This window comes from Hypanus sabinus, chromosome 17 (genome assembly GCF_030144855.1).
Source record: "Hypanus sabinus isolate sHypSab1 chromosome 17, sHypSab1.hap1, whole genome shotgun sequence".
In the NCBI taxonomy this organism is placed as follows: Eukaryota; Metazoa; Chordata; class Chondrichthyes; order Myliobatiformes; family Dasyatidae; genus Hypanus; species Hypanus sabinus.
Window position 1 is genome coordinate 15,399,665 of NC_082722.1, and position 27,653 is coordinate 15,427,317.

General features: G+C 40.0%; 1 protein-coding gene across 1 annotated transcript in view; it reads left to right on the top strand.

The window, feature by feature from the left end:
• LOC132406709 (Y+L amino acid transporter 2-like) overlaps positions 1–27,653 on the top strand; it is a 94,046-nt gene that overhangs the window by 34,978 nt on the left and 31,415 nt on the right. The window contains exons 4-7 of the mRNA XM_059992584.1: positions 1,716–1,857; positions 13,819–13,942; positions 15,631–15,734; positions 18,537–18,633. Coding sequence (XP_059848567.1) covers positions 1,716–1,857; positions 13,819–13,942; positions 15,631–15,734; positions 18,537–18,633 — 467 coding nt within the window. The remainder of the gene's footprint in view (positions 1–1,715; positions 1,858–13,818; positions 13,943–15,630; positions 15,735–18,536; positions 18,634–27,653) is intronic.

A 27,653-nucleotide genomic window follows, 5' to 3' on the forward strand; every position in this document is an offset into this window, starting at 1 on the left:
TTGAAATTTTGGCATACTGCTTATGTCTTCCACAATGAAGACTAATGCAAGATACTTATTAAGTTCATTGCTATTTCTTCGTCCCTTATTCCTACCTCTCCAGAGTTATGATATCCACTCTCACTTCTCTTTTTACTCTTTATATATCAGGAAAAAATACTTTTGGTATACTGTTTTGTATTATGGCTAGTTTACTGTCATAGTTCATTTTTTTTCTCCTTATGGCCTTTATTTTTGTTTCCTTCTGTTGGTTTTTAAAAACGTCACATTCTTCTAATTTTCACTGTATGATATGCCCTCTCTTTTTCTTTGTGAATATAATGCTGACCCCAGTGACTGCTGGTCCAAAGGCATGAAGACTGTACTTGCAGTCCAAGGATGTTAAAGAAAATTGAATTCATTCAGAGTGGTATAATAATCCCCAGTGCCAGTCTAATCTCGCAAACCCATTTTAGTGTGAAGTGGTTCATTTTGGTAGGTCAAATATGATGGCAGAATATAGTATTAATGGTAAGACTCTTGGCAGTGTGGAGGATCAGAGCGATCTTGGGGTCCGAGTCCATAGGACGCTCAAAGCAGCTGCATGGGTTGGATCTGTGGTGAAGAAGACATACGGTGTATTGGCCTTCGTTAATCGTGGAATTGAATTTAGGAGCTGAGAGGTAATGTTGAAGCTATATAGGACCCTGGTCAGACCCCACTTGGAGTACTGTGCTCAGTTCCGGTCACCTCACTACAGGAAGGATGTGGAAGCCATAGAAAGGGTAGATTTCTATGGAGATTTACAAGGATGTTGCCCGGATTGGGGAGCATGCCTTATGAAAACAGGTTGAGTGAACTCGGCCTTTTCTCCTTGGAGCAACGGAGGATGGGAGGTGACTTGATAGAGGTCTATAAGATGATGAGAGGCATTGATCATGTGAATAGTCAGAGACTTTTTCCCAGGGCTGAAATGGTTGCCACAAGAGAACACAGGTTTAAGGTGCTGGGGAGTAGGTACAGAGGAGATGTCAGGGGTAAGTTTTTTACACAGAGAGTGGTGAGTGCGTGGAATGGTCTACTGGCAGTGGTGGTGGAGGCGGATACGATAGGGTCTTTTAAAAGACTTTTGGGTAGGTACATGGAGCTTAGAAAAATAGAGGGCTATGGGTTAGCCTAGTAATTTCTAAGGTAGGGACATGTTTGGCACAACTTTGTGGGCTGAAGGGCCTGTATTGTGCTGTAGGTTTTCTATGTTTCTATCAAAGTTTGTTGCTGTTCCCTTTGAAAGACTGACCACAGTGTGTACTACCTATTAGATTCAAGAAACTAATTAAGCGTTCATTGGCAGTAGATGCAAAGTTTCAAGTTTTACAACATGGAAGGGCTAGAAATGATTCAACAGGGGTACTGTAACACCTGCAATGTGTTCTCAAAGTCACACATTATCCTTGAAAATACTTGATTATGAATAAAGAGAATCCACAAATATTACCATTTACTTTGTTGTTAAGTATTGCATTGTCTGTTTGAGCAGAAATTCTAAAACAAGCTATCAATTGGGCAAACACCTTTTTATGCCTTAACAAATCAGAAATATACTTATTAGTCAAGTAGGCTTCAAGTGGAATACATACTTAATGTTACAAAAATATTAGATTTTTCTATATTCTTTCACGATGTGTTAAAAGAAACGTGATTTTTTTTCTCCCATGTTCATTCTTCCTTTCTTTCAGATAGAACTCATTTCAGTTCTGCATTCAGTGGCTCATTGTGGGATCCTGGGAAGATCATTCTATCATTTTATTTTGTACTATTCGCCTACACTGGTTGGGACACACTTAACTTTGTTTCAGAGGAAGTTAGAAATTCTGAAAGGTAGGACTGTATATACTGTATCTATTTTATGTGTGGAACTGCATTGTTATGCATATTGTTGAACCATAATGATTGACCACACCCTGTAGACTGAATTATCTGTGATGATCTATGAAACAACAAATTTTAAAGCATATTTCTACATCAGCTTATTGGGAGAATATTAATGTTGTGCCTTTTTCTCATTATATTCAATAGATCCCTCTGTACCACACATATTGCCATGTTTTTGACAATCTAGTTATAAAATATGTAACCATCTGTCACTTCCACAACTCCAGGTTTCCCTCTCCACCCCCTGTAATGGGCCTGTATGCTTCTTTATCCACTGCCGGATCCACACTTTTAATCACCGGTTCTTTGACTGTCTCATGTCTTGCAAGAACTGGAAGATCACCCGTCTACAGACCACCGAACCTGCTGATTCCAAAGCCGGCAGGACTCGATGTCTCCAGACTGTGATCCCTGCTGTTGACCTCAACAGCTCTAACGATCCTGACCTGACTCACAACCGGAGTGCCGACTGCACAACCTCCAACTCCAACCTTGACCTACAAACTGGTCTTCACGCACAGCCACAGGAACCCCTGTCTCCCCTTCCCCCACCACCACTCCACAATCCCTTCTCTCTCAGGTCCTTGGGCACTTGGATACTCCATCTTCCTCTCACCCCACCATCCCTGAGCACTCCAAACCTCCTTTCCCCTCAGACACTACCAACTCCCTTCCTCCCTCCGATCCCAGCTCTCATCCATGCCGGGTCTTCACCATTCCCTCCGACCTTCCCCTCTCTGAGGCAGAAGGTTCACTAAGGGTCTCACCTTTGCCCCTTGGCACCCACACCTCAGTGAGTTCCGCACCTGCCATGACACTGAGCTCTTCTTCTGCTGCCTCCGTCTCCAAGCCTATTTCTTGGCAAGGGTTCTCCAACCTGCACCGAAGACCCCTTCTCCGTCTTCAAACCTCCTCCTCTTCCTGGACACCGCATCTTGGACCTTCTTGTTGCCAACTGCTGACGGTACATTAACTGTCTAGAGCAATACTCCTCTCTAATTCCAATCTCACACCTTCTGAACGCTCTGCTCTCCATTTCCTCTGCACTAATCTTAACCTCACCATCAAACCCCGCAGATAAGGTTGGTGGTGCTGTAGCAGTCTGGCGTACTGACCTCTACCTTGCTGAGGCCAAGTGCCAAATGTCAGACACCTCCTCTTACTTACCCTTTGAGCAGGGCCCCACTAAGGAACACCAGGCCATCATCTTGCACACCATCACCAATCTTATGGACTCTGGGGATCTCCCATCCACTGCCACCAACCTTATTGTTCCTGCAGCCCCCATGTCCTGTTTCTACCTCCTACTCAAGATCTACAAACGTGCTTGTCCAGATAGACCCATTGTTTCAGCTTGAAACATTCAGCCCCACTGAATTCATATCGGCTTATCCCGATTGTTTATCTCCCCAGTTCAGTCCCTTCCTATTTACATCCATGACACCTCACATGCTCTTGATCTTTTCAAGGATTTCAGATTCCCTGGCCCCCATCATCTCTTCTTTACTATGGATGTTCAGTTTGGAAACACCTCCATAGGAAGGCCTCAAAGCTTTCCATTTTTATTTCTAGACACCAGACCTAACCAGTTCCCCTCCACCACCACTCTCCTCTGCCTAGTGGAACTTGTTCTCTCAATAATTTCTCCATTGGCTCTTCCTACTTCCTTTAAACAAAAGGGCTAGCAATGGGCACTCATATGGGCCCCCAGCTATACCTGTTTTTTAAAAAAAAATTTCATTGTATTTCAAGTAGTTACAAAATGAAAGTATGAAAAAAAATGTATATTACCCATCCCCCCCCTCCCCTCAACCCCTGCCCCCTAGCATCCCTATAGAAAAAAAAAGAAAAAAGAAAAAGAAAAAAAAAGAAAGGAAGAGTGCCTGGATATTGGAAGATCCCCACATGCTCCATGGAGTTCGTAGTAACTTTAGTATATATATTTATTTCTTTCCCCAAATAACCAATTATTTCATCTTCGGAGCACCTATATATTTAATCCTGTCTTTTGTAAATAAGGGCGCCAAATTTTCAAAAATGTTTCATATTTATCTCTTAAATTATAAGTAATTTTTTCAAGTGGAATACAGCTATAAATTTCTTTCTTCCAACGATCTATACTTAAATATGTATCCGATTTCCAAGTAACTGCAATAGCCTTTTTGGCTACTGCCAATGCAATTTTTATAAATTTTCTGATATTTATTCAATTTGGGTATTGGTTTTATCCCTTCAATATCACCTAGTAAAAATAATATTGGATTATGTGGAAGTTGTATTCCAATAATTTGTTCCAATAAAACTCTTAAATTTGTCCAAAAAGGTTGAATTTTAGAACAAGACCAAGTAGAATGTAAAAAAGTACCAATTTCTTGGTTACATCGGAAACATTGATTGGATAAATTTGGGTTTAATTTATCTATTTTTGTGGTGTAATATATATTTGATGTAAAAAGTTATATTGCACTAATCTTAACTGGACATTTATTGTATTTGTCATACTCTCAAGACTCTCAAGACATAGTCTTGACCAATTTTTTTCTTCAATTTTAATATTCAAGTCACTTTTCCATTTTTGTCTTGACTTATGGACTCCTTGTTTAATTGCCTGTTTTTGAATCAAATTATACATACAAGAAATGAATTTTTTAATCTTTCCTTTTTGAATTAAAGTTTCTATTTCATTAGACTTCGGCAATAACATTGTTTGACCTAATTTTTCTCTTAAATAAGCCCTTAGTTGAAAGTAACAAAAAAGAGTGTTCTTTGATACTTTATATTTATTCTTTAATTGATCAAATGACATTAGTATACCTCCTTCAAAACAATCACCTATATATCTAATCCCTTTTTGAAACCAATTATATAAAAGTTGATTATTCATTGTAAAAGGAATAAGTCTATTTTGAATTAAAAATCTCTTTGCTAATAAGGATTTCCTTATCTCATCGTCAACAGTTATCTTATTCCATAAGTCAATAAAATGTTTTAATATAGGAGATTCTTTCTTTGCCCATATCCATTTAGATTCCCATTTATATATACAATCTTCTGGTATATTTTCTCCTATTTTATCTAGTTATATTCTAATCCATGCCAGTTTATCTTTCTCAAAAAAAGTTGCTTTTGTCTATTGTCTATTGTTTATACTGTGACTTTGACAGGTTATTCACTAGTCTTGAACATACCTGTTTAAAATGTTGCAATACTAAGCTACCTATACCAAATTAACATGGCATTTGTATAAAATGCAGGGTTATTTCCAGTGTCACAGATTTGACAGTCTTGCTAGCATTCTACAAAAACTAACTCAAGAATTCTGAGTTTTCTTTCACCTATTAAATAGACAGTAGACAATAAGCGCAGAAGTAGACCATTCGGTCCTTCGAGCTTGCACTGCCATTCTGAGATCATGGCTTATCATCTACTATTAATACCCAGTTCCTGCCTTGTCCCCATATCCCTTGATTCCCCTATCCATAAGATCATAAGATACCTATCTAGCTCCTTCTTGAAAGCATCCAGAGAACTGGCCTCCACTGCTTTCCAAGGCAGTGCATTCCAGACCCCCACAACTCTGTGGGAGAAGAAGCTTTTCCTTAACTCTGTCCTAAATGACCTACCCCTTATTCTCAAACCATGCCCTCTGGAACTGGACTCTCCCAGCATCTGGAACATATTTCCTGCCTCTATCTTGTCCAATCCCTTAATGATCTTATATGTTGCAATCAGATCCCCTCTCAATCTCCTTAATTCCAGTGTGTACAAGCCCAGTCTCTCTAACCTTTCTGCTTAAGACAGTCCAGACATCCCAGGAATTAACCTCGTGAATCTACGCTGCACTTCCTGTACAGCCAGGATGTCCTTCCTTAACCCTGGAGACCAAAACTGTACACAATACTCCAGGTGTGGTCTCACCAGGGCTCTGTACAAATGCAAGAGGATTTCCTTGCTCTTGTACTCAATTCCCTTTGTAATAAAGGCCAACATTCCATTAGCCTTCTTCACTGCCTGCTGCACTTGCTCATTCACCTTCAGTGACTGATGAACAAGGACTCCGAGATCTCTTTGTATTTCTCCCTTACTCAACTCTACACCGTTCAGATAATAACCTGCCTTCCTGTTCTTACTCCCAAAGTGGATAACCTCACTTATTCACATTAAACACCATCTGCCAAGTATCTGCCCACTCACCCAGTCTATCCAAGTCACCCTGAATTCTCCTAACATCCTCATCACATGTCACACTGCCACCCAGCTTAGTATTGTCAGCAAATTTGCTGACGTTATTTTTTATGCCTTCATCCAAATTGTTAACGTAAATGGTAAACAGCTGTGGTCCCAATACCGAGCCCTGTGGCACCCCACTAGTCACTACCTGCCATTCCGAGAAACACCCATTCACCGCTACCCTTTGCTTTCTATCTGCCAACCAGTTTTCTATCCATGTCAATGCCTTCCCCCCAATGCCCTGAGCTTTGATTTTACCCACCAATCTTCTATGTGGGACCTTATCAAATGCCTTCTGGAAATCGAGGTACACTACATCCACTGGATCTCCCCCGTCTAACTTCCTGGTTACATCCTCGAAAAACTCCAACAGATTAGTCAAGCATGATTTACCCTTGGTAAATCCATGCTGGCTAGGCCCAATCCTATCACTGCTATCTAGATATGCCAGTATTTCATCCTTAATAATGGACTCTAGCATCTTTCCCACCACCGATATCAGGCTGACAGGTCGATAGTTCTCTGTTTTCTCCCTCTCTCCTTTCTTAAAAAGTGGGATAACATTAGCCATTCTCCAATCCTCAGGAACTGACCCTGAATCCAAAAAACATTGGAAAATGATTACCAATGCATCCACAATTTCCAGGGCCACCTCCTTTAGTATTCTAGGGTGCAGACTATCTGGACCTGGGGATTTGTCAGCCTTCAGTCTTCTCATCACTGTTTCCTTCCAAATGTTAATCTGTTTCATTTCCTCTGTTACCCTATGTCCTTGGCCCATCCATACATCTGGGAGATTGCTTGTGTCTTCCTTAGTGAAAACAGATCTAAAGTACTCATTAAATTCTTCTGCCATTTCTCTGTTTCCCATAACCATTTCACCCAATTCATTCTTCAAAGACCCAACATTGTTCTTAACTATCTTCTTTCTCTTCACATACCTAAAAAAGCTTTTGCTATCTTCCTTTATATTCCTGGCTAGCTTGCGTTTGTACCTCATTTTTTCTCCCCGTATTGTCTTTTTAGTTAAGTTCTGTTGTTACTTAAAAACTTCCCAATCATCTGTCCTCCCACTCACCTTAGCTCTGTCATATTTCCTTTTTTTTAATGCTATGCAATCTTTGACTTCCTTTGTCAACCACTGTGGCCCCCTTTCTCCCTTTGAATCCTTCCTTCTCTGGGGGATGAACTGATTTTGCACCTTGTGCATTATTCCCAAGAATACCTGCCATTGCTGTTCCACTGTCTTTTCTGCTAGGTTATCCATCCAGTCAACTTTGGCCAGCTCCTCCCTCATGGTTCCATAGTTTCCCCTGTTCATCTGCAACACTGACACCTCCGAGCTGCCCTTATCCTCAAATTGCAGATAAAAGCTTATCATATTGTGATCACTACCTCCTAATGGCTCCTTTACTGCGAGATCACTTATCAAATCCTGTTCATTACATAACACTAAATCCAGAATAGTCTTGTCCCTGGTCGGCTCTCATACAAGCTGTTCCAAGAATGCATCCCGTAGGCACTCTACAAACTCCCTATCCTGTGGTCCAGCACCAACCTGATTCTCCCAGTTCACCTGCATGTTGCAATCCCCCATAACTACTGCGACATTACCTTTGCCACATGCCAATGTTAACTCCGTATTCAACTTGCACCCAATATCCATGCTACTGTTTGGTGGCCTGTAGACAACATCCATTTGGGTCCTTTTGCCCCTACTGTTCCTCAGTTCTATCCACACAGACTCTACTTCTCCTGACCCTATGTCCCCCCTTGCAAAGAACTGAATCTCATTCCTCACCAACAGGGCCACCCCACCCCCTCTGCCCACATTTCTGTCCCTACGATAGCACGTATACCCTTGTACATTCATTTCCCAGGTCTGATCTCCCTGTCTCCATGTCTCCGTTATCCCAACAACATCATAGTTAACTCATTCGCACCTGGGCTTCAAGCTCATCCGCCTTATTTCTGACACTTCGTGCATTCAGATATAGAATTTTTAACCCATTTCTCCTCTCTCTGTTTGAATCGCTGCCTATTGTGCTTAACCCAGCTCCCCGAACTCCCATCGGGCTATACGCCCCTAGAATTTTGTTGTCCTTCCTAAATTTACTTATTCTTTCAACACATTTAACTCCATGTTCCAACAGACCATCCCTCTGTACGTGTGTCCTCCTTATCACTTGTTCCGCCTCACCTTCCTCTACTACACACTTAATATTCCAGAACCATGTAGTCCCCACCTGTCCTTTATTCTTCCTCTCGCTATCCTCCCTCACATTCTGGATCCCCCCCCTGCAAATTTAGTTTAACCCCCCCCCCCACCCCAAGAAGCACTAGCAAACTTCCCTGCAAGAATATTGGTACCGCTCCAGTTCAGATGTAAACCGTCCCTTCGGAACAGATCCCACCTTCCCTGGAACAAAGCCCAATTATCTACAAACCTGAAGCCCTCCCTCCTGCACCATCCTCTCAGCCACGTATTAATCTTTATAATCTTTCTGTTTCTTGCCTCACAGTAGTTTATACTTTGAAGCTATGAATTATGCTGAACAGTTACTAGATGTAGTAATTAAGCATCTGTAAGAGAACAAGAAAAACTATAAACAGGCTAAACCAAAAAAACACAAACATGAGAAAATCTGCAGATACTAGAAATCCAAAGCAAAACACACATTTCGTGTATGTTGCTAAACCAAAAAAGGAAAAGGTTCCTGAAAAGTGGAATAGAAAAAAAAACAAGTAGATACAGATGCTCTTAACAAGGGAAAATCTACATTTGCTGGAAATCCAAGCAACACACACAAAATGCTGGAGGGACTCAGTAGGCCAGGCAGCATCGATGGTAAAAAGGACAGTCGCCATTTCAGGCCGAAACCCTTCAGCTGAACTGGAGAAAAAAAAAACTGAGGAGTAGATTTAAAAGGTGAAGAAGGAGAGAGAGAACCACCAAGTCATAGGTGAAACCTGGAGGGGTGAAATAAAGAGTTGATTGGTGAAAGAGGTGGAAGGCCATGGAAGAAAGAAAAAAGGGGAAGGAACATCAGAGAGAGGCAATGGGCAGGCAAGGAGATGAGGTAAGAGAGGGAAAAGAGGATGGGAAATGGAGAGTGGGGGGTGCGGTTGGGGGGGGGGATTATCCAAAGTTTAAGAAATTGATGGTAATACCATCAGGTTGGAGGCTAAACATGTGGAAAACAAGGTGGTGTTCTCCAACCTAAGTGTGGCCTCGTCATGACAGTGGAGGAGGCCATGGATGGACATATCAAAATGGGAAGTGGAATTAAAATGGGTGGCCATTGGGAAATCCCACTTGTTCTGGTGGATGAAGTGTAAATGCTCAGCAAAGTGGTCTTCCAATCTACTTCAGGTTTCATTGATGAACGGGATGCCACAATGGGACCACTGAAAACAGTAAATGACCCCAACAGACTCACAGGCAAAGTGCTGCCTCACCTGGCAGGACTGTTTAGGGCAACACACTCAAAATGCAGGAGAAACTCAGCAGGCCAGGCAGCGTCTATGGAAAAAAGTACAGTCGACGTTTCGGGCTTGGTGGTGGGATTCTGTTGGAGGTGGCGGAAGTTTCAGAGAATTATGTGCTGGACGCGGAAGCTGGTGGGGTGGTGGGTGAGGATGAGGAACCCTATCCATCGTAGGGTGGTGGGAGGATGGAGTAAGAGCAGATGCGGTTGCGGACACCGTTGATGGTATAGGAAGGGAAGCTTCTTTCTTTGAAAAAGGGCATCTCCTGCATTCTAGAATGAAAAGCCTCATCCTGAGAGTAAGTGTGGTGGAGACAGAGGAATTGAGAGAAGGGGATGGCATCTTTACAAGTAACAGAATAGGGCAAGGTGTAGTCTAGGTAGCTGTGAGAGTCCATGGAATTGTAATAGACATTGGTGGATAAGCTGTCTCTGGAGATAGAGACAATGAGATTGAGAAAGGGGAGGGAGGTGTCGGAAATGGACCAGGTGAATTTGAGGGCAGAGTAGAAGTTGGAGGCAAAGTGGATGAAGTCGACGAGTTCAGCAGGTGCAGGAAGCAGCAACAATGCAGTTGTCAATGTAGTATCGGAAAAGTGTGGTCACCAGTGTAGGCTTGGAACATAGACTATTCCAAATAACCAACAAACAGGTATAGTTGAAAAAAGATGCAATAAATCTAAGTTGATTTGCTTTATAATAATTTTTAAAATTTGGAAGTTGTAACCCTCCTAGATCAAATTTCCATGTCAATTTTTCCAACGATATTCTTGACATCTTACAAAGAAACTTCCTCACATATTTATTTAACTCTTGAAAAAACTTCTGGGGTATTTGTATTGGTAGTGATTGAAATAAGTATTGTAATCTGGGGAATATATTCATTTTTATGGTATTTACTCTACCTACTAATGTTATTAGTAATACCATCCATTTATCAAGATCTTCTTGAATTTTTTTCAATAGTGGTAAGTAATTTAATTTATATAAATTCTTTATATCATTATCAACTCTTATACCTAAATATTTTATACCATTTGCCGGCCATCTAAATTGGGTTATTAATCGACATTGACTATAATCTCCTTTAGTAAGAGGTAAAATTTCACTTTTATCCCAATTTATTTTATAACCTGATATTTTCCCATATTCTTCTAATCTATAGGATAATTTACGCAATGAGTGTAATGGGTTTGTTAGATAAAGCAGAACATCATCAGCAAATAAGTTAATCTTGTATTCTTCCTGATTAACTCTAAAACCCTTAATATCTGGGTCCATTCTAATTAATTCAGCTAATGGCTCTGTCGCCAACACAAATAAAGCAGGTGATAATGGACAACCTTGCCTAGTTGACCTTGTTAACTGAAATGGTGTTGAAATTTGATCATTTGTCACTACTTTAGCTTTAGGATTAGTATTTAAGGTTTTAATCCATTTTATAAAAGATACTCCTAATCCATATTTTTCCAATACCTTAAATAAAAAATCCCATTCCAATCTATCAAATGCTTTTTCTGCATCTAAAGCAACTGCCACGCTCATTTCCTCCCTCTTTTGTGCTAAATGAATTATACTAAATAACCGAGTTACATTATCTGCCGATTGTCTATTTTTAATAAATCCTGTTTGATCCATATGTACTAATTTTGGTAAGCATTTAGACAATAGACAATAGCCACTATGCTACTATTTCATCTTTAATAATGGACTCTAGCATCTTCCCCACTACTGATGTTAGGCTGACAGGACGATAGTTCTCTGTTTTCTCCCTCCCTCCTTTCTTAAAAAGTGGGATAACATTAGCCATTCTCCAATCCTTAGGAACTGATCCTGAATCTAAGGAACATTGGAAAATGATTACCAATGCATCCACAATTTCCAGGGCCACCTCCTTTAGTACCTAGGATGCAGACCATCTGGACCTGGGGATTTGTCAGCCTTCAGTCCTATCAGTCTACTCATCACCGTTTCCTTCCTAATGTCAATCTGCTTCATTTCCTCTGTTACCCCATGTCCTTGGCCCATCCATACATCTGGGAAATTGCTTGTGTCTTCTCTAGTGAAAACAGATCTAAAGTACTTAGTAAATTCTTCTGCCATTTCTCTGTTTCCCATAACAATTTCACCCAATTCATTCTTCAAGGGCCCAACATTGTTCTTAACTATCTTCTTTCTCTTCACATACCTAAAAAAGCTTTTGCTTTCCTCCTTTATATTCCTGGCTAGCTTGCGCTTGTACCTCATTTTCTCTCCCTGTATTGCCTTTTTAGTTAAGTTCTGTTGTTCCTTAAAAATTTCCCAATCACCTGTCCTCCCACTCACCTTAGCTCTGTCATATTTCCTTTTTTTTTAATGCTATGCAATCTCTGACTTCCTTTGTCAACCACTGTGGCCCCTTTCCCCCCTTTGAATCTGAGACCCGACAAAGGGTCTCGGCCCGAAACGTCAACAGTGCTTCTTCCTATAGATGCTGCCTGGCCTGCTATGTTCCACCAGCATTTTATGTGTGACTATTGTTAAACATGCTCTTTTGTCATAAAGCAATGAAATTAAAGCCCTTACATGTGTTCTGGTGGTTCCAATATAGAGAATGTTAAAGATTCAAGGATATTATTTACAGCGTGGTAAGATTCTTTGAGATTTTTGCTTACCCTTAACTACATGGCTAAAAGCTTTGATGGGGTGGATGTGGAGAGAATGTTTCCTTTGATGGGAGAGTCTAAGACCAGAGGACACACATTCAGAATAGAGGCGTGTCCTTTTAGATGAAGAGGGATTTCTTTAGCCAGAGAATGTTATGTTTTGCTGATTATTTTTATCAAAATCTATAACCTAGAACATAAAGCATGATCAGATCAACCATTTTGCTGTGGATAAAGAACCAGGTTTGTACCAATATGGATAAATTTGGCAGCTTTCTGTACCTACAGGATATTAATGAACTGGATGGCCTTTACACCAAACCAATTATGTCAAGGTTACCTTCAGTGATGCTAGCCCTTTATGTGAAATCTATATAATTAATTGATATTACATTCCCAATGGTGAGAGTTAAATCAGCCTCCTAATAGCTATTTTACACAAATGTAATGACTCATCAATGCTTTTCCACATTTAAAAATGAAATATTGACAATGCTAAGAAACAGGATCAGGAGTAAGCCAAGTGGTCTTTCAAGTCTGCTTTGGCATTCAAGATTCAAACTCTTATCATGAGTACTTCAGGGTGGTGTGTGGAGATATGACTCTATCAAGGGAGGTGTAAGACACTTCTTCCCTCCACTTGCCTGCAGGTCACCCTTGGGCAAGGTGTAGCACCTGCTTAGCACCTCCCTTCCCCTGCAGCTGAAGCAAGGTGAGCAGGTGGTGTATGGTTGTATGAGCAATTGGTGCATATCATAAGTCCTGTTATGCGACCACTGATGCCAGACAGACAATCTCTAAAGTGTGTTGATAATGACTTGGTCACCTGTTTTGTAAAGACACTCCCCAGAGAAAGGCAATGGCAAATCAGTTCTTTAGAAAAATTTGCCAAGAACAATCACGGTTATGGAAAGAACCAGTGTAAAATCACCTGAGGTACAGTATTTCAGGTAAATAACATAATTTCAGGTAAATATCTATTTTAATTTAATCATTAGTGGTGTTTTCCTTGCATTTTCTTAATTGTTTCTTTTCATTACATATCTTACATCATAAAATTAGCATTGACTTTGTGTGATTGTGATTGAAAAGGAACAGGGATTTACCAGCCTGCTTTTGGTAATTTCTATTTACATTGGTTTCATACATTTCTTATGCACGATCAAATTAAATCTGTCCTAAAGCAGGAAATAATGAATGGCCAATATGCAATATAAAATATTATAACAATTATACTTTTCTGATACAGTCATTTGCTGATGTGTTGAGTAAACAGCATTTATTTTGCATCATGCCATATCAGCTGTTCTACCTGTGTGAAGATAATGAGCTATTGCACTGATACATTTCATAGTAAATAGATATTTATGAAAACAATCACAGCACAAACATGCTTTATTTACACTTGTGGCAGGTGTTAAACACAATTTACAAATGATTGATTCATGTATAGATTTGCTGACATATTTTAACAAAATTAATTGAACACTGAATTGTATTGAGGGAATGATCACTCCTCACTGTTATCTTTCCTTGTTCTTCAGGAATCTACCCCTAGCCATTCTTATTTCAGTGACACTGGTCACCACCTTATATATATTGACAATTCTGAGTTATTACATAGTGTTAGAACCAAATACCATCATCTCTAGCAATGCTGTAGTTATGGTAAGTACATTCATCATAATGCTGTGAGCTGCTTTAAGTATTTTTTTCAGACTGTATATACTTTGGTTACTTGAGTTGAATGTGGTTGTTGAATTTCAAATTAAGATGGCTGCATAGAAAAGTATTTTTTGCTGGGTTAGGATGATAAAATCTAAAGTGTGAATGGTTAACAAATATTGTTGGTATTTAATGTAATTAAATTAGATTAGCTTTATTTGTCACATATACATTCAAATATACAGTGAAATGCGTGGTTTGCATCAATGGCCAACACAGTCTGAGTTGTGTTGGAGACAGCCAGCAGGTGTCGATGTGCTTCCAGTACTAACATAGCATTCCCACAACTTACTAACCCTAAGTTGTATGTCTTTGAAATGTGGTGAGAGGAAACTGGAGCACCGGAAGTACACGCGGCCATGGGGAGAAAGTACAAAATCCCTACAGACAAACGCGGGAACTGAACTCTGATCTTACAGCTGGGACCAGCCACTACAATACTGTGCCACCTAATGGAAGTAGGGACAATGATAATAAGTCAGAGTATATGAAGAATATAGATAGCCTAATGACATGGTGTCATGACAACATTCTTTCTCACAATGTCAGCGAAACTAACGAGCTGGTCATTGACTTAAGGAAGGAGATGATGCACATGTCCCTGTTTACATCAACATACAAAGGTTGTGAGCTTCAAGTTCCTAAGAGTAAACATCACTAACAGCTGTCCTGTCCAACAACATTGACACCATCGCCAAGAAAGCGCACCAGTGCTTCTACTTCCTCAGAACGCAAAATAAATTTACTCACCAATTTTATCCATCACAATTTGGATAAAAATTTGTATAACTACAGAGGGTTGTGGACACAGCTCAGCACATCATGGAAACCAGCTTCTCCACCATGGATTCTTGTCTACACTTCTCACAGCTGTGGTAAAGCAGCCAGCATAATCAAAGACCCCTCTCACCCTAACAATCTCTCTTTTCTCCCCTCCCATCAGGCAGAAGATACAAAGGCCTGAGTACAATTACTATCATGCTCAATGGCAACTTTTATCCAGCTGTTATAAGACTATTGAATAGTTCCCTAGTATGATAAAATGCACTCTTAACTTCATAATCTATCTCTTCATGATCTTGTCTACAAACTGCACATTTTCTGTACTTTAAGAGATCAGCCTTAAAAACTGAATCTTAACTAACAACTATGGGAATGGATTATTGCAGTAATTAAAATATACCTTTATTGCTTTTTTGTTTGTTCTATCTTTCTGCCTTTGGTTTTACATACTACCATGCATCCTGACCTCTGCTCCTGATTTCCTCTGTCTTAAAACAAATTTTAGCAGTGATGTGAATCAACCAGTTTGAGTAGAATGACAGAAATGGAGAAATAAAAAAAGTAGAGTACATATAACTCAAAGATCAATGTAAGGATTCCAGAATAATAACTATCAGGCAACATGAAGGTAGCAGATTTAAGAAGATTTTTCAATACATCTTTTAAAATGGTATATCTCTAGAAATGAGACCCAAGCAAAAACTGACAGTGGACAGTCAAGTAGAGTCAAATTTCTTTCACACATTAAAATTTCTTGTTATTAATTAGACTTTATAAAAAGAAAATCACTGAATCAGTTTGCTACTCTAAATATACAGTGTGAAATATAATATTTATATCCCTTTCAGACATTTGCAGAAGATACACTAAGAATAATGAAGTGGGCTATCTCAATATTAGTAGCTCTGTCTTGTTATAGCACCCTTAATGCATCAATTATATTAAGCTCAAGGTAAGTTTTTAGCCAAAGACTCATTTCATGCTAAAATAATATTCATTGGTCTTGTTATATTTATTGTTATCTATTAAAACCTATTTGCCTTTGAAGCAATTGGCAACTTTCAACTATGATGATGTACTTTACTTAGTTCTTAATTTAACAATTTGTAAGATTACTGTGGTATTGAAATTATTTTACTTCATATGATGTATACATTTGCATAGCTTTGCTTCATCTTACAGTTCTACAGGATTACTCTACACAAAAACTACTTTTTTAACATATCCGTATATATTTTTAATAGTTTCTTTTTTGACTTTCTACATCCTGCAGTTTTTTTCAAGACAGCAGTCAAATAAACTGCAATAAATATTTAAAACCAGTACTAGTAACCATGCCTCTATGCCCTAATCATTTCTGACCACACAATCCCATTTTCCTGCCTTCCTCCTGTAACCTTTGACATCCTTTCTAATCAGGAACGTATCAACCTCTGCTTCAAAGATACTCTGACATGGCCTTGACAACCTTCAGTGGCGATGAATTCTACAGATTCACCACCCTCTGGCTATTGAATTTCCTCCTCATCTCTGTTCTAAAGGGACATCCTTCTATTCCGAGGCACTGCATTCTGGTCTTCACACAATAGGAAACATTCTCTCCACATCCACACTATCTTTCAATATTTGGCAAGTTTCAGTGAGATTCAACACCCACCCCACACCCCTATTCTTCTGAACTCCAGCAAATACAGACCCAGAGCCATCAAAAATTCCACATACATTAACGCTTTCATTCCCAAGATTATTCTCATTAAGTTACTCTGGACCCACTCCAATGCCGGTGCATCCTTTTTGGATTAGAGGCCCAAAAGTGTTCACAATATTCCAAGTGTGGCCTGACCAATACTATATAAAGCCTTAGCAGTATATTGTTGTTTTTATAAGACCATGAGACATAGGTGCAGAATTGGGCCATTTATCTCATCGAGTCTGCTCTGCCATTCCATCATGGCTGATCCTGGATCTCACTCAACCCCATTCACCTGCATTTTTACCATATCCTTTGATGCCCTGACCGATCAGGAAACTATCAACTTCCAACTTAAATATACCCATGGACTTGGCCTCCACTGTAGACTGTGGCACTGATTCACTACCCACTGGCTTAACAAATTCTTCCTTCTAAAAGATTGCCCCTCAGTTTTGAGGCTGTACCCTCTAGTTCTGGATACCCTCACCGTAGGAAACATCCTCTCCACATCCATCCTATCCTTTCAACATTCAATAGGTTTCAATGAGATCCCCCCCCCCCACACCTTCTTCTAAATTCCATAGAGTACAGGCCCAAAGCTGCCAAACGCTCCTCATATCCTCATATGTCAACCCCTTCACTCCTGGACTCTCTCCAATGACAACATATCCTTTCTGAGATGTGGGGCGCAAGTCAGTTGACAATACTCCATGTGCGACCTGACTAGTGTCTTATAAAGCCTCAACATTATCTCTTTGCTTTTATATTCTATTCTCCTTGAAATAAATGCCAATATTGCATTTGCCTTCTTCACCACAGACTCAACCTGTAAATTAATTTTCTAGGAGTCTTGCATGAAGACTCCTGTCTCTCTGTACTTCTGATGTTTGAACATTCTCTCCATTTAGATAACAGTCCACATTATTGTTCCTTTTACCAAAATACATCATCATATTATTGCCCAACGTTTTATTCCATCTGCCACATTTTTGCATATTCTTCCAACTAATCTTAAGTCCTGCTGTAATGGCATTGCTTCCTCAGCACTACCTTCCACTCCACCTTTCTTTGCTACAAAGACATAAATCCCATTATCCAGATCATTGACTAACAATGTGAAAAGTAGTAGTCCCAATACTGAGCCCTGAGGAACACCACCAGTTATTAGGAGCCAATCAGAAAAGGTTCCCTTTATTCCCACTCAGTGCCTCCTGGCTGTCAGCTATTCCTCTATCCATGCCAGTATCTTTCCTGTAAACCCATAGGATTTTATCTTGTTAAGCAGCCTCGTGCGTGACACTTTATCCAATGCCTTCTGAAAATCTAAGTAAACAACATTCACTGCCTCTCCTTTGTCCACCCTGTTTGTTACTTCCACAAAAGACTCTTAACAGATTGTCAGCCATGGTTGCCTCATTCTCCCTTTAGCATACCTATTCATCTTTGGGATGCATTTATCCTGTGCTTTCTGAATTGCTCCCCAAAACTCCAGTCATTGCTGTCCTGCCGTCATTCCTGCTGGTATTCTTGTCCAATCAACTTTCAGTCAGCTCCTCTGTCGTGCCTCTATCATGCCCTTTAGCTCCACTGTAAAATGATATATCTGAATTCTCCTTCCCCTCCCCTCCCCCTCCTCTCCTCTTTTGTACAAATATGAAAGTTCCAAAACTCCCAAAGGTTCTTTGCTGCCAATTTACCCATTGTAGTCTGTTGTGAATTCCTCATGAAGGTCAAAAGTGTCTTTGCCTCACTGGGTATCAACTTAAAGTAAAAGTAGATTTATCTTACAAGTAGCAGCTCACAGACCTCATGAAGTTTTGGACTGTTGTATATATTATGTGAAATTAATGTAATTTATTCACATATCAAAGATAAATAATCTTGTACTGTAGTTGACTTTCGATATGAAATTCCCTCCAATAAGGTTTGCTTAATTAAATTCATTTGATGATTCCAGTTACTTAGTGTGGCATCAACTCTATCGGTAAGTCTCTTATTGAGGGAATGTCATTACCCTAGTAGATTCTTTAGCTTAACTATGTTTTCTGTTTCGTATGGCAGGTTATACTTTGTTGCAGCCCGTGAAGGATATATCCCTCAAATACTGGCAATGATCCATGTAACACGATTCACGCCAATCCCAGCTCTACTCATAAATGTAAGAATTATTTTTGCTGTTGTCATCACATTTCCTTTTTCTCCAACTACAATTGTAATAAAATTGTGGATATTTAGGTAGTTACAGAATGTAAATCCATACAGGGCAATTTAATGTATAATTCTGATGGCAAATATCTATTTTATGTATAATAACACAGGGCATAAATTTAATTCCATTATGGCTGGGCAACATAAAATTATGTCAGTCATAACCCTGACAATGCCGGAGGAAAATTTCTTCATGTAAAGGAGTGAAATTTGTGAGTGGCATGAAAAGTTGACCTGAACAGTCAAATTTGGATATATTTGTTTGAAGTCTTGGACAAAATATGAGAATGGTATAACTATAAAGTAGAAGTGATGACTGAAGAAGTTTTTTTTTGTGATTTCACATGCCTGAAAGTATTCTCTGAAAGTAAAAGCTATTCTCCACGGTGTTTAATTTTCACTGAATACTGAACAATTTAGACAGTCTTCATGACCCTTAGTACCTGGCAAAATACTTTTGGAGTTTAGTTATGTTGTGATGTAAAGTATTGTTTAAAAGAAGAAAGTATTGAAAATAAGTAGTAGAAGAAGGTCATATGGAATATCAAACCTGTTTAATTTTCAGTAAGATCCTGCCTGATTCACAAACTCATTTTCACTTTTCTACCAGATTCCAACATAGAATCTTAAAGTCCTTTGAATATACTCTGTTACCGAACATCCACAGCACTCTAACATTCTAAAAATTCACAATCCTCTGAGTAGAAATGATCTCTTCATCTCAGTCACCCAAGACATGCTCTCTTCTCCATGTTAGCATCAGGAAGGACTTACAGGAGCCTGAAGGCACACACTCAGTGATTCAGGAACAGCTTCTTCCCTTCTGCCATCTGATTTCTAAATGGGCATTGAAACCATGAACACTACCTCACTACTTTTTTTAATTTCCTTTTTTTGCTCAACTTATCTTAATAAAACTATTTAATATACATATATATATTTAATGTAATTCAAATTTTTTATTTATCTCATATTACATTGTCCTGCTGCCACAAAGTTAACAAATTTCAGGACATATGCTGTTGATATTAAACCTGATTCTGATTCTGATGATCATACACTTATCCTTCATTCTTGACTCTCTGGCTAGAAAAAATTCCTCATTATTATGTATCTCATAAATTTCAGTGAGTTTACCTTTCTTTCTACACTCCATATACCACTGAACCATTATAATCAATCCTGACACAATAACCTTGCTCAATACCAGAGTTCAATATAGAAACTACTTCTTGTAATCCCTCTAAATACATTCTTCCACAGATACACTCCAAAATTATGTACATTCTTTAATCAGATTCAAGAAAGACTGCATATGCTGGAATGGAACAAGACACAAAAAGTGCTAGAGGAAGATGACAGGTCAGGCAGCATGTATGTTGGAAAATTAACAGTCAATATGTAACACAGTACTGGTGGAGAGGGAGAGATCAAGAAAGAAAAGAGAGATGTCAGAGATTAATTAAATAAATCTGAGGGAAGGGTGGAAGTTGGTAACAAAGTTGATATAATTGATGAGATCCATGAAGCACCACCAATGCATTGGGTAGTGTAGCTGATAAAGGGTTTGGAAGCATTACTGTGTAGGATTGGACTGCAAAGGCAGATCAGTTGGGTCTTTTAAAGGGAGAGAAGGAGTGTATTCTTCATGATTAACTTACCATGGGGCACTGGCTTGACGGTTCTGTCTCAGTCCTGCTTATGCAACCTGGAACACCTAGTGGTCAAGTGTCATTTACTTTATTTACTGAGAGAGTTTTTCCCCATCATCCTGGCAGCGGTGTACATTCCACCTCAGGCCAATGTCAGGCAGGCACTGAAGTTGCTGAGCACTGTAATCAACAGACACAAAACAGTGCACCCTGATGCCTTCTCTGTCATTGTGGAGGAATTCAAGCAAGCCAGCTTTAAGAAGTCTCTGAACAACTACATGAACATATCACCTATGGAACCAGAGGAGCCAACACACTTGAGAACTGTTAAACCAGCATCAAAAGCACTTAACCATGCCATCCCGCACCTGTATCAAGTCCAATCACTTGGCTGTACTTTTAATCCCAGTGTAGAGGCAGAGACTAAAGACCACAGCACCAGTTGTGAGGACCAAAAAATTATGCTCAAGGGAGGCAGAAGAATGCTTACAGGACTGCTTTGAGTTGGTGGATTAGATAATATTCAGGGACTCATCTTCGAATCTGAATGAATAAGCCACAGTTGACATCAACTTCATCAAAACCTGTACGGATGAATGTGTACCTTTGAGAACGTGCCAAATTTACCCAAACCAAAAGCCATAGATGAAACAGGAGATTCAAATTCTGCTGAGGGCCAGATCAGTGGCAATTAAGACCAGTGATCTGGAACTATACAAGACGACCAGGTATGATCTACAGAAGGCTATCTTAAGAGCGAAAAAACAATTCTGATTGAGGTTAGAGATGGAATTGGATGCATGTCAGCTCTGGCAGGGTTTGCAGACCATTACTTCCTACAAAGTGAAAACTAGTATCATTAATGGCTGTGATGCTTCACTCCCAGATCAGCCCAACACCTTTTATGCATACTAAAACTCCACTTGTGCAAATCCCTGCAGCATCTCATGACCTCGTGATCTCTATCATAGGCTGACATCAGAACATTTTTCAAGAGGGTGAACCCTCACGAGACATCAGATCCTGATGGTGTACTTGGTAGGGCTCTGAAAACCTGTGCCAAACAATTGGTTCACAGACATCTTCAATCTCTCACTGCTGTAGTTGACTCCCACCTGATTCAAAAGGGCAACAAATATATTAGTGTCCAAGAAGCGCCAGGTGATCTGCTTCAATGGCTATCATCTAGTGGCACTCACATATATAGTGATGAAGTACTCTTAGAGGTTGGTCATGGCCAAAATAAACTCCCGCCTAAGCAAGGACCTGAACCTATTGCATTTGCCTATTGTCACAAAAGGTCTACAGTTAATGCAATCTCACTGGCTCTCCACTTGGCCTTGGATCACAATAGTATTACGTACATCAGGCTGCTATTTATTGATTACACCTCAGCGTTCAATGCAATTATACCCTTAGCTCAAAACCTTGGCCTCTGTACATCCCTCTGTAACTTGATCCTTGACATCCTCACTGGGGGACCACGGTCTGTGTGGATTGGTGATAACATCTCCTCCTTGTTGACAACACTGGCATTCTCAAGGATGCATGCTTAGCGCACTGCACTACTCTCTCTACACCCTCGATTGTGTGGCAAGGCACAGCTAAAATGCGATCTATAAAATTGCCAACAACACAACTATTGTTGGCAGAATTTCAAATGATAACAAGGAAGTATACAAGAGTAAGATAGATCAGCTGGTTGAGGGAGGTTCCAACAACAACCTTGCACTCAATATCAGTAAGACCAAGGAACTAACTGTGGACTTCAGGAAGGGGAAGTTGAAGGAACACACACCAGTCCTCATTGAGGGATCAGCAATGGAAAGGATGAGCAGTTTCAAGTTCCTGGGTGCCAATGTCTCTGGAGATCTATCCTGGGCCCGACATATTGATGCAATTACAAAGAAGTCACTAGTATGTTTGCTAATTCCAAAACATAAAACTAACTGGATGGAAGTGCAGAGCGAGGCACATATGTAAGATGTAGTGGTATGTTGACGTATACCATTCATGTTCATTTTCATTATTTAAAAATGCTTAATTAAACAATATATTTACAATATTATTCAAATATTACTTAAGTATTAAATACATGACACTCTTCCTGCTTAGCTACATACTCCAACTCAATATAGAATCCATATTAACAGTATAGTATATAATACAACTATATACATGTCCACAACACAATAAATTTTAAATTGTTCTATTTAGGCCTAAATAGAATAATTTTGTCTTCAAATTTGGATGAGTATACCACCTGCGGATACCAAAATTCGTGGTTGCTCAAGTCCCTTATTTAACATGTATCAGTGCAGTGGACATTCGGACCTGGCATGCAGCTCTGAATCCACAGTGTTTCTGTTCACGAAAATAATCATGATCACGATTGAAAATAAGGTGTAAGTAATAAAGCGATTGGAAAGAGGTGAAACACCATTGGTCATTGGAAAAGCGTTAGGCTACAGTCGGTCAATGATTGGAACAATTTTAATGGAGCATGTGAAAGGCCCTGCCCCGATGAAAGCTACAATTATTACCAGGCAACGCAATGGTTAAATTATTGAAACATGTATGTCTCTTAAGTGTTTTATATGCATAGAAAGGTAAAATATGTACTATATACTAAAAAAAATGTTTGAATAACTGACGCTAAATAATACCAGACGTACCTGTTCCGACTTCAAATCCGACTTAAAGACGGACTCAGGAATGGAACTCATTCATAACCCCGGGACTGCAATGTAAATGCTATGTAAATAGTTGTTATACTGTATTGTTTAGGGAATAATGACAAGAAAAAATATCTGTACATGCTCAAGCAATGAGTGCTGGTGAGAGCACTTCCAGGTTTTCCCAATCCATGGTTGGTTGAATCCGTGCATATGTAATCCGTGGATAAGGAGGGCCGATTGTACTGCAGTTATTACCGACCTCATTAAAAACCTGTGTAGCCTCCGTGCCCCCAGTTGACCCCCATTCGCCAAGGGTAAACCGCCGTCACCCCACCAGTAGTGCAATACTTCTGTGCAAATACAGTGTAATGTCCCCCCCCAGTACACGCTCACAAGATAAATACCAGACAATACTCAAAATCGAGTAAATAATTGCAACTTTATAGTGATTTCTTAGTGATGGGTTAGTAGAAACAGATAACCTAAAGGCACCAAAGTAATAATCAATTTGTCAGTTTGTGCACATATTTTAATACGTTGGAGTTCACGCCTCCGGTTCCTTTCCACAATGACCTCCCGAGCCTTCGGCCACCGTGCGAACTGCCGACCTCCAGTATCTGTTGCTCTAGAACCACTGCCCACTCCACACACGTCCATCCTCCTCGTTTTCCTCCGGAAAATGACCGTGAGCTCCCGCTCAGCTTACACAGACAAGATAGCATAACAATTCTCCATTGGTTAGTTTTCCCCTTATCAATATCCATAACCCAAACATATGAGACACAGGATCCCATTACAGCATTACAGAGAAGCCATTTCATTATAAAATACAGAGAAGCCATTTTGTTAGCCTGAACAGTTAACACCACTGTTACTGGTACTGAGAACCCTACATTCTCCCCCTACCAAATTTAGTCATGCCCTCATGATGCTCAGATAATTTGCCAACCTTTTCTGCAAAACACAAAACCCAACCCAAGTGCAGAAAGCAGTAACATAACTCCCCAAAACAGTGGAGATCACACACTGTTCAACGGGTGCAACATAGGCCAACCTGTTGGGAGGGTGCCTACTTCTCTGCAACCCTCTTCTAACTCCTCCACTTCAGACACCACAGAAGGCTCATGGAAACTAGGAGGCGAACCCTCCTGCAAGCGGTCACCCAAACCTCTCTGCACCTCGGAACCCTCCATCTCCTGCTCAGGCCCCACATCCTCCTCGCCAATGCCCTTTGGCACTCCTGACAGCCCATCACTAGCAACCCCCCTGTCTATAACCATATAACAATTACAGCACGGAAACAGGCCATCTCGGCCTTTCTAGTACGTGCCGAACACTTACTCTCACTTAGTCCCACTGACCCGTATTCAGCCCATAACCCTCCATTCCTTTCCTGTCCAGATACCTATCCAATTTTACTTTAAATGACAATACCGAACCTGCCTCTACTACTTCTACTGGAAGCTCATTCCACACAACTACCACTCTCTGAGTAAAGAAATTCCCCCTCGTGTTACCCCTAAACTTTTGCCCCCTAACTCTCAACGCATGTCCTCTTGTTTGAATATCCCCTATTCTCAATGGAAAAAGCCTATCCACGTCAACTCTATCTATCCCCCTCATAATTTTAAATACCTCTATCAAGTCCCCCCTCAACCTTCTGTGCTCCAAGGAATAAAGACCTACTTTGTTCAACCTTTCCCTGTAACTTAGGTGCTGAAACCCAGGTAACATTCTAGTAAATCTCCTCTGTACTCTCTCTATTTTGTTGACATCTTTCCTATAATTCGTTGACCAGAACTGTACACACTACTCTGAATTCAGCCTCACCAATGCCTTGTACAATTTTAACATTACATCCCAATTCCTACACTCAATGCTCTGATTTATAAAGGCCAGCATACCAAAAGCTTTCTTCACCAACCTATCCACATGAGATTCCACCTTCAGGGAACTATGCACCATTATTCCTAGATCACTCTGTTCTACTGCATTCTTCAATGCCCTACCATTTACCATGTATATCCTATTTGGATTATTCCTACCAAAATGTAGCACCTCACACTTAACAGCATTAAACTCCATCTGCCATCATTTAGCCCACTCTTCTGACTGGCCTAAATCTCTCTGTAAGCTCTGAAAACCTACTTCATTATCCACAATGCCACCTAGCTTAGTATCATCTGCATACTTACTAATCCAATTTACCACCCCATCATCCAGATCCTTAATGTATATGTCAAACAACATTGGACCCAGTACAGTTCCTTGAGCAACACCTCTAGTCACCGGCCTCCAACCTGACAAAAAGTTATCCACCACGACTATCTGGCATCTCCCATCCAGCCACTGTTGAATCCATTTTACTACTTCAGTATTAATACCCAATGATTGAACCTTCCTAACTAACCTTCCATGCGGAACCTTGTCAAAGGCCTTATTGAAGTCCATGTAGACAACATCCATGGCTTTACCCTCGTTGACTTTCCTCGTAACCTCTTCAAAAAATTCAAATAAGATTTGTCAAACATGACCTTCCACGCACAAATCCATGTTGATTGTTCCTAATCAGACTCTGTCTATCCAGGTAATTATATATTCCATCTCTAAGAATACTTTCCATTAATTTAATTGATGTCAAACTGACAGGCCTGTAATTGCTAGGTTTACTCTTAGAACCCTTTTTAAACAACGGAACAATATGAGCAATACGCCAATCCTCCAGCATCATCCCCGTTTCTAATGACATTTGAAATATTTCTGTCAGAGCTCTACACTACACTAACTTCCCTCAAGGTCCTAGGGAAGATCCTGTCAGGACCTGGAGATTTATCCACTTTTATAGTCTTTAAAAACGCCAGTACTTCCTCCTCTTTAATCGTCATAGTTTCTATAACTTCCCTACTTGTTTCCCTTACCTTACACAATTCAACATCCTTCTCCTTAGTGAATACCGAAGAAAATAAATTGTTCAAAATCTCCCCAATCTCTTTCGGCTCCGCACATAGCTGTTCACTCTGATTCTCTAAGGGACCAATTTTATCCCTCACTATCCTTTTGCTATTAATATAACTGTAGAAACACTTTGGATTTATTTTCACCTTACTTGCCAAAGCAACCTCATATCTTCTTTTAGCTTTTCTAATTTCTTTCTTAAGATTCTTCTTACATTCTTTATATTCCTCGAGCACCTCATTTACTCCAAGCTGCCTGTGTTTATTGTAGATCTCTCTTTTTCCGAACCAAGTTTCCGGTATCCCTTGAAAATCATCGCTCTTTCAAACTTTTAACCTTTCCTTTCAAACTAACAGGAACATAAAGATTCTGTACCCTCAAAATTTTAGCTTTAAATGACCTCCATTTCTCTATTACATCCATCCCATAAAACAAATTGTCCCAATTCACTCCTTCTAAATCCTTTTGCATCTCCTCAAAGTTAGCCTTTCTCCAATCAAAAATCTCAACCCTGGGTCCAGTCCTATCCTTCTCCATAATTATATTGAAACTAATAGCATTGTGATCACTGGACCCAAAGTGCTCCCCAACACATAACTCCATCACCTGACCTATTTCATTCCCTAACAGGAGATCCAACACTGCCCCTTCTCTAGTCGGTACCTCTGTGTATTGCTGCAAAAACTATCCTGCACATATTTTTCAAACTCCAGACCATCCATCCCTTTTACAGTATGGGCTTCCCAGTCTATGTGTGGAAAATTAAAACCTCCCACAATAACAACCCTGTGCTTACTACAAATATCTGCTATCTCCTTGTAAATTCTCCAATTCTCGCTCCCCATTAGGTGGTCTATAATACACCAATATAAGTGTTACTACACCTCTCCCATTCCTCAATTCCACCCAAATAGTATCCCTAGACGAGCCCTCTAATTTATCCTGCCAGAGCACCGCTGTAATATTTTCTCTGACAAGCAATGCAACACCTCCCCCTCTTGTCCCTCCAATTCTATCACACCTGAAGCAATGAAATCCAGGAATATTTAATTGCCAATCACACCCCTCCTGCAGCCATGTTTCACTAATAGCTACACCACCATATTTCCAGGTATCAATCCATGCTCTAAACTCATCCATCTTTCTTACAATGCCCCTAGCATTAAAATAAATGCATTTAAGAAATTCTCCACCTCTTCCTCTTTGTTTATCTCTAATGGTACAAAGAACTTTGCTGTCTTCTTTTTCTTTCTTCTCCCATACATCTGTTTCTACACTCTAGTTCCCGTCCCCCCTCATATCTCGTTTAAATTCACGGGAGCCTCCCTAGCAAACCTACCTGCAAGAATATTTGTCCCCCTCCAGTTTAGATGTAAGCCGTCCTGCCGGAACAGGTCCCACCTTCCCTGGAAAATTGCCCAATTATCTATAAATCTGAAGCTCTCCCTCCTGCACCATGTCTTCAGCCATGTGTTGCTCTGCGCTATCTTACTATTTCTGAATCCACCTGCACGTGGCACTGTAGCAATCCTGAGATTGCTATCCTGGAGGTCCTGTCTTTTAACTTGGTGCCTAGCTCCCTAAACTCACCTTTCAGGACCTCCTCTCTTCCTACCCACGTCATTGGTCCCTACAAGACAACAGACCATCTGGGATTCTTGATCTCTTCCACAGAACCTCCTATC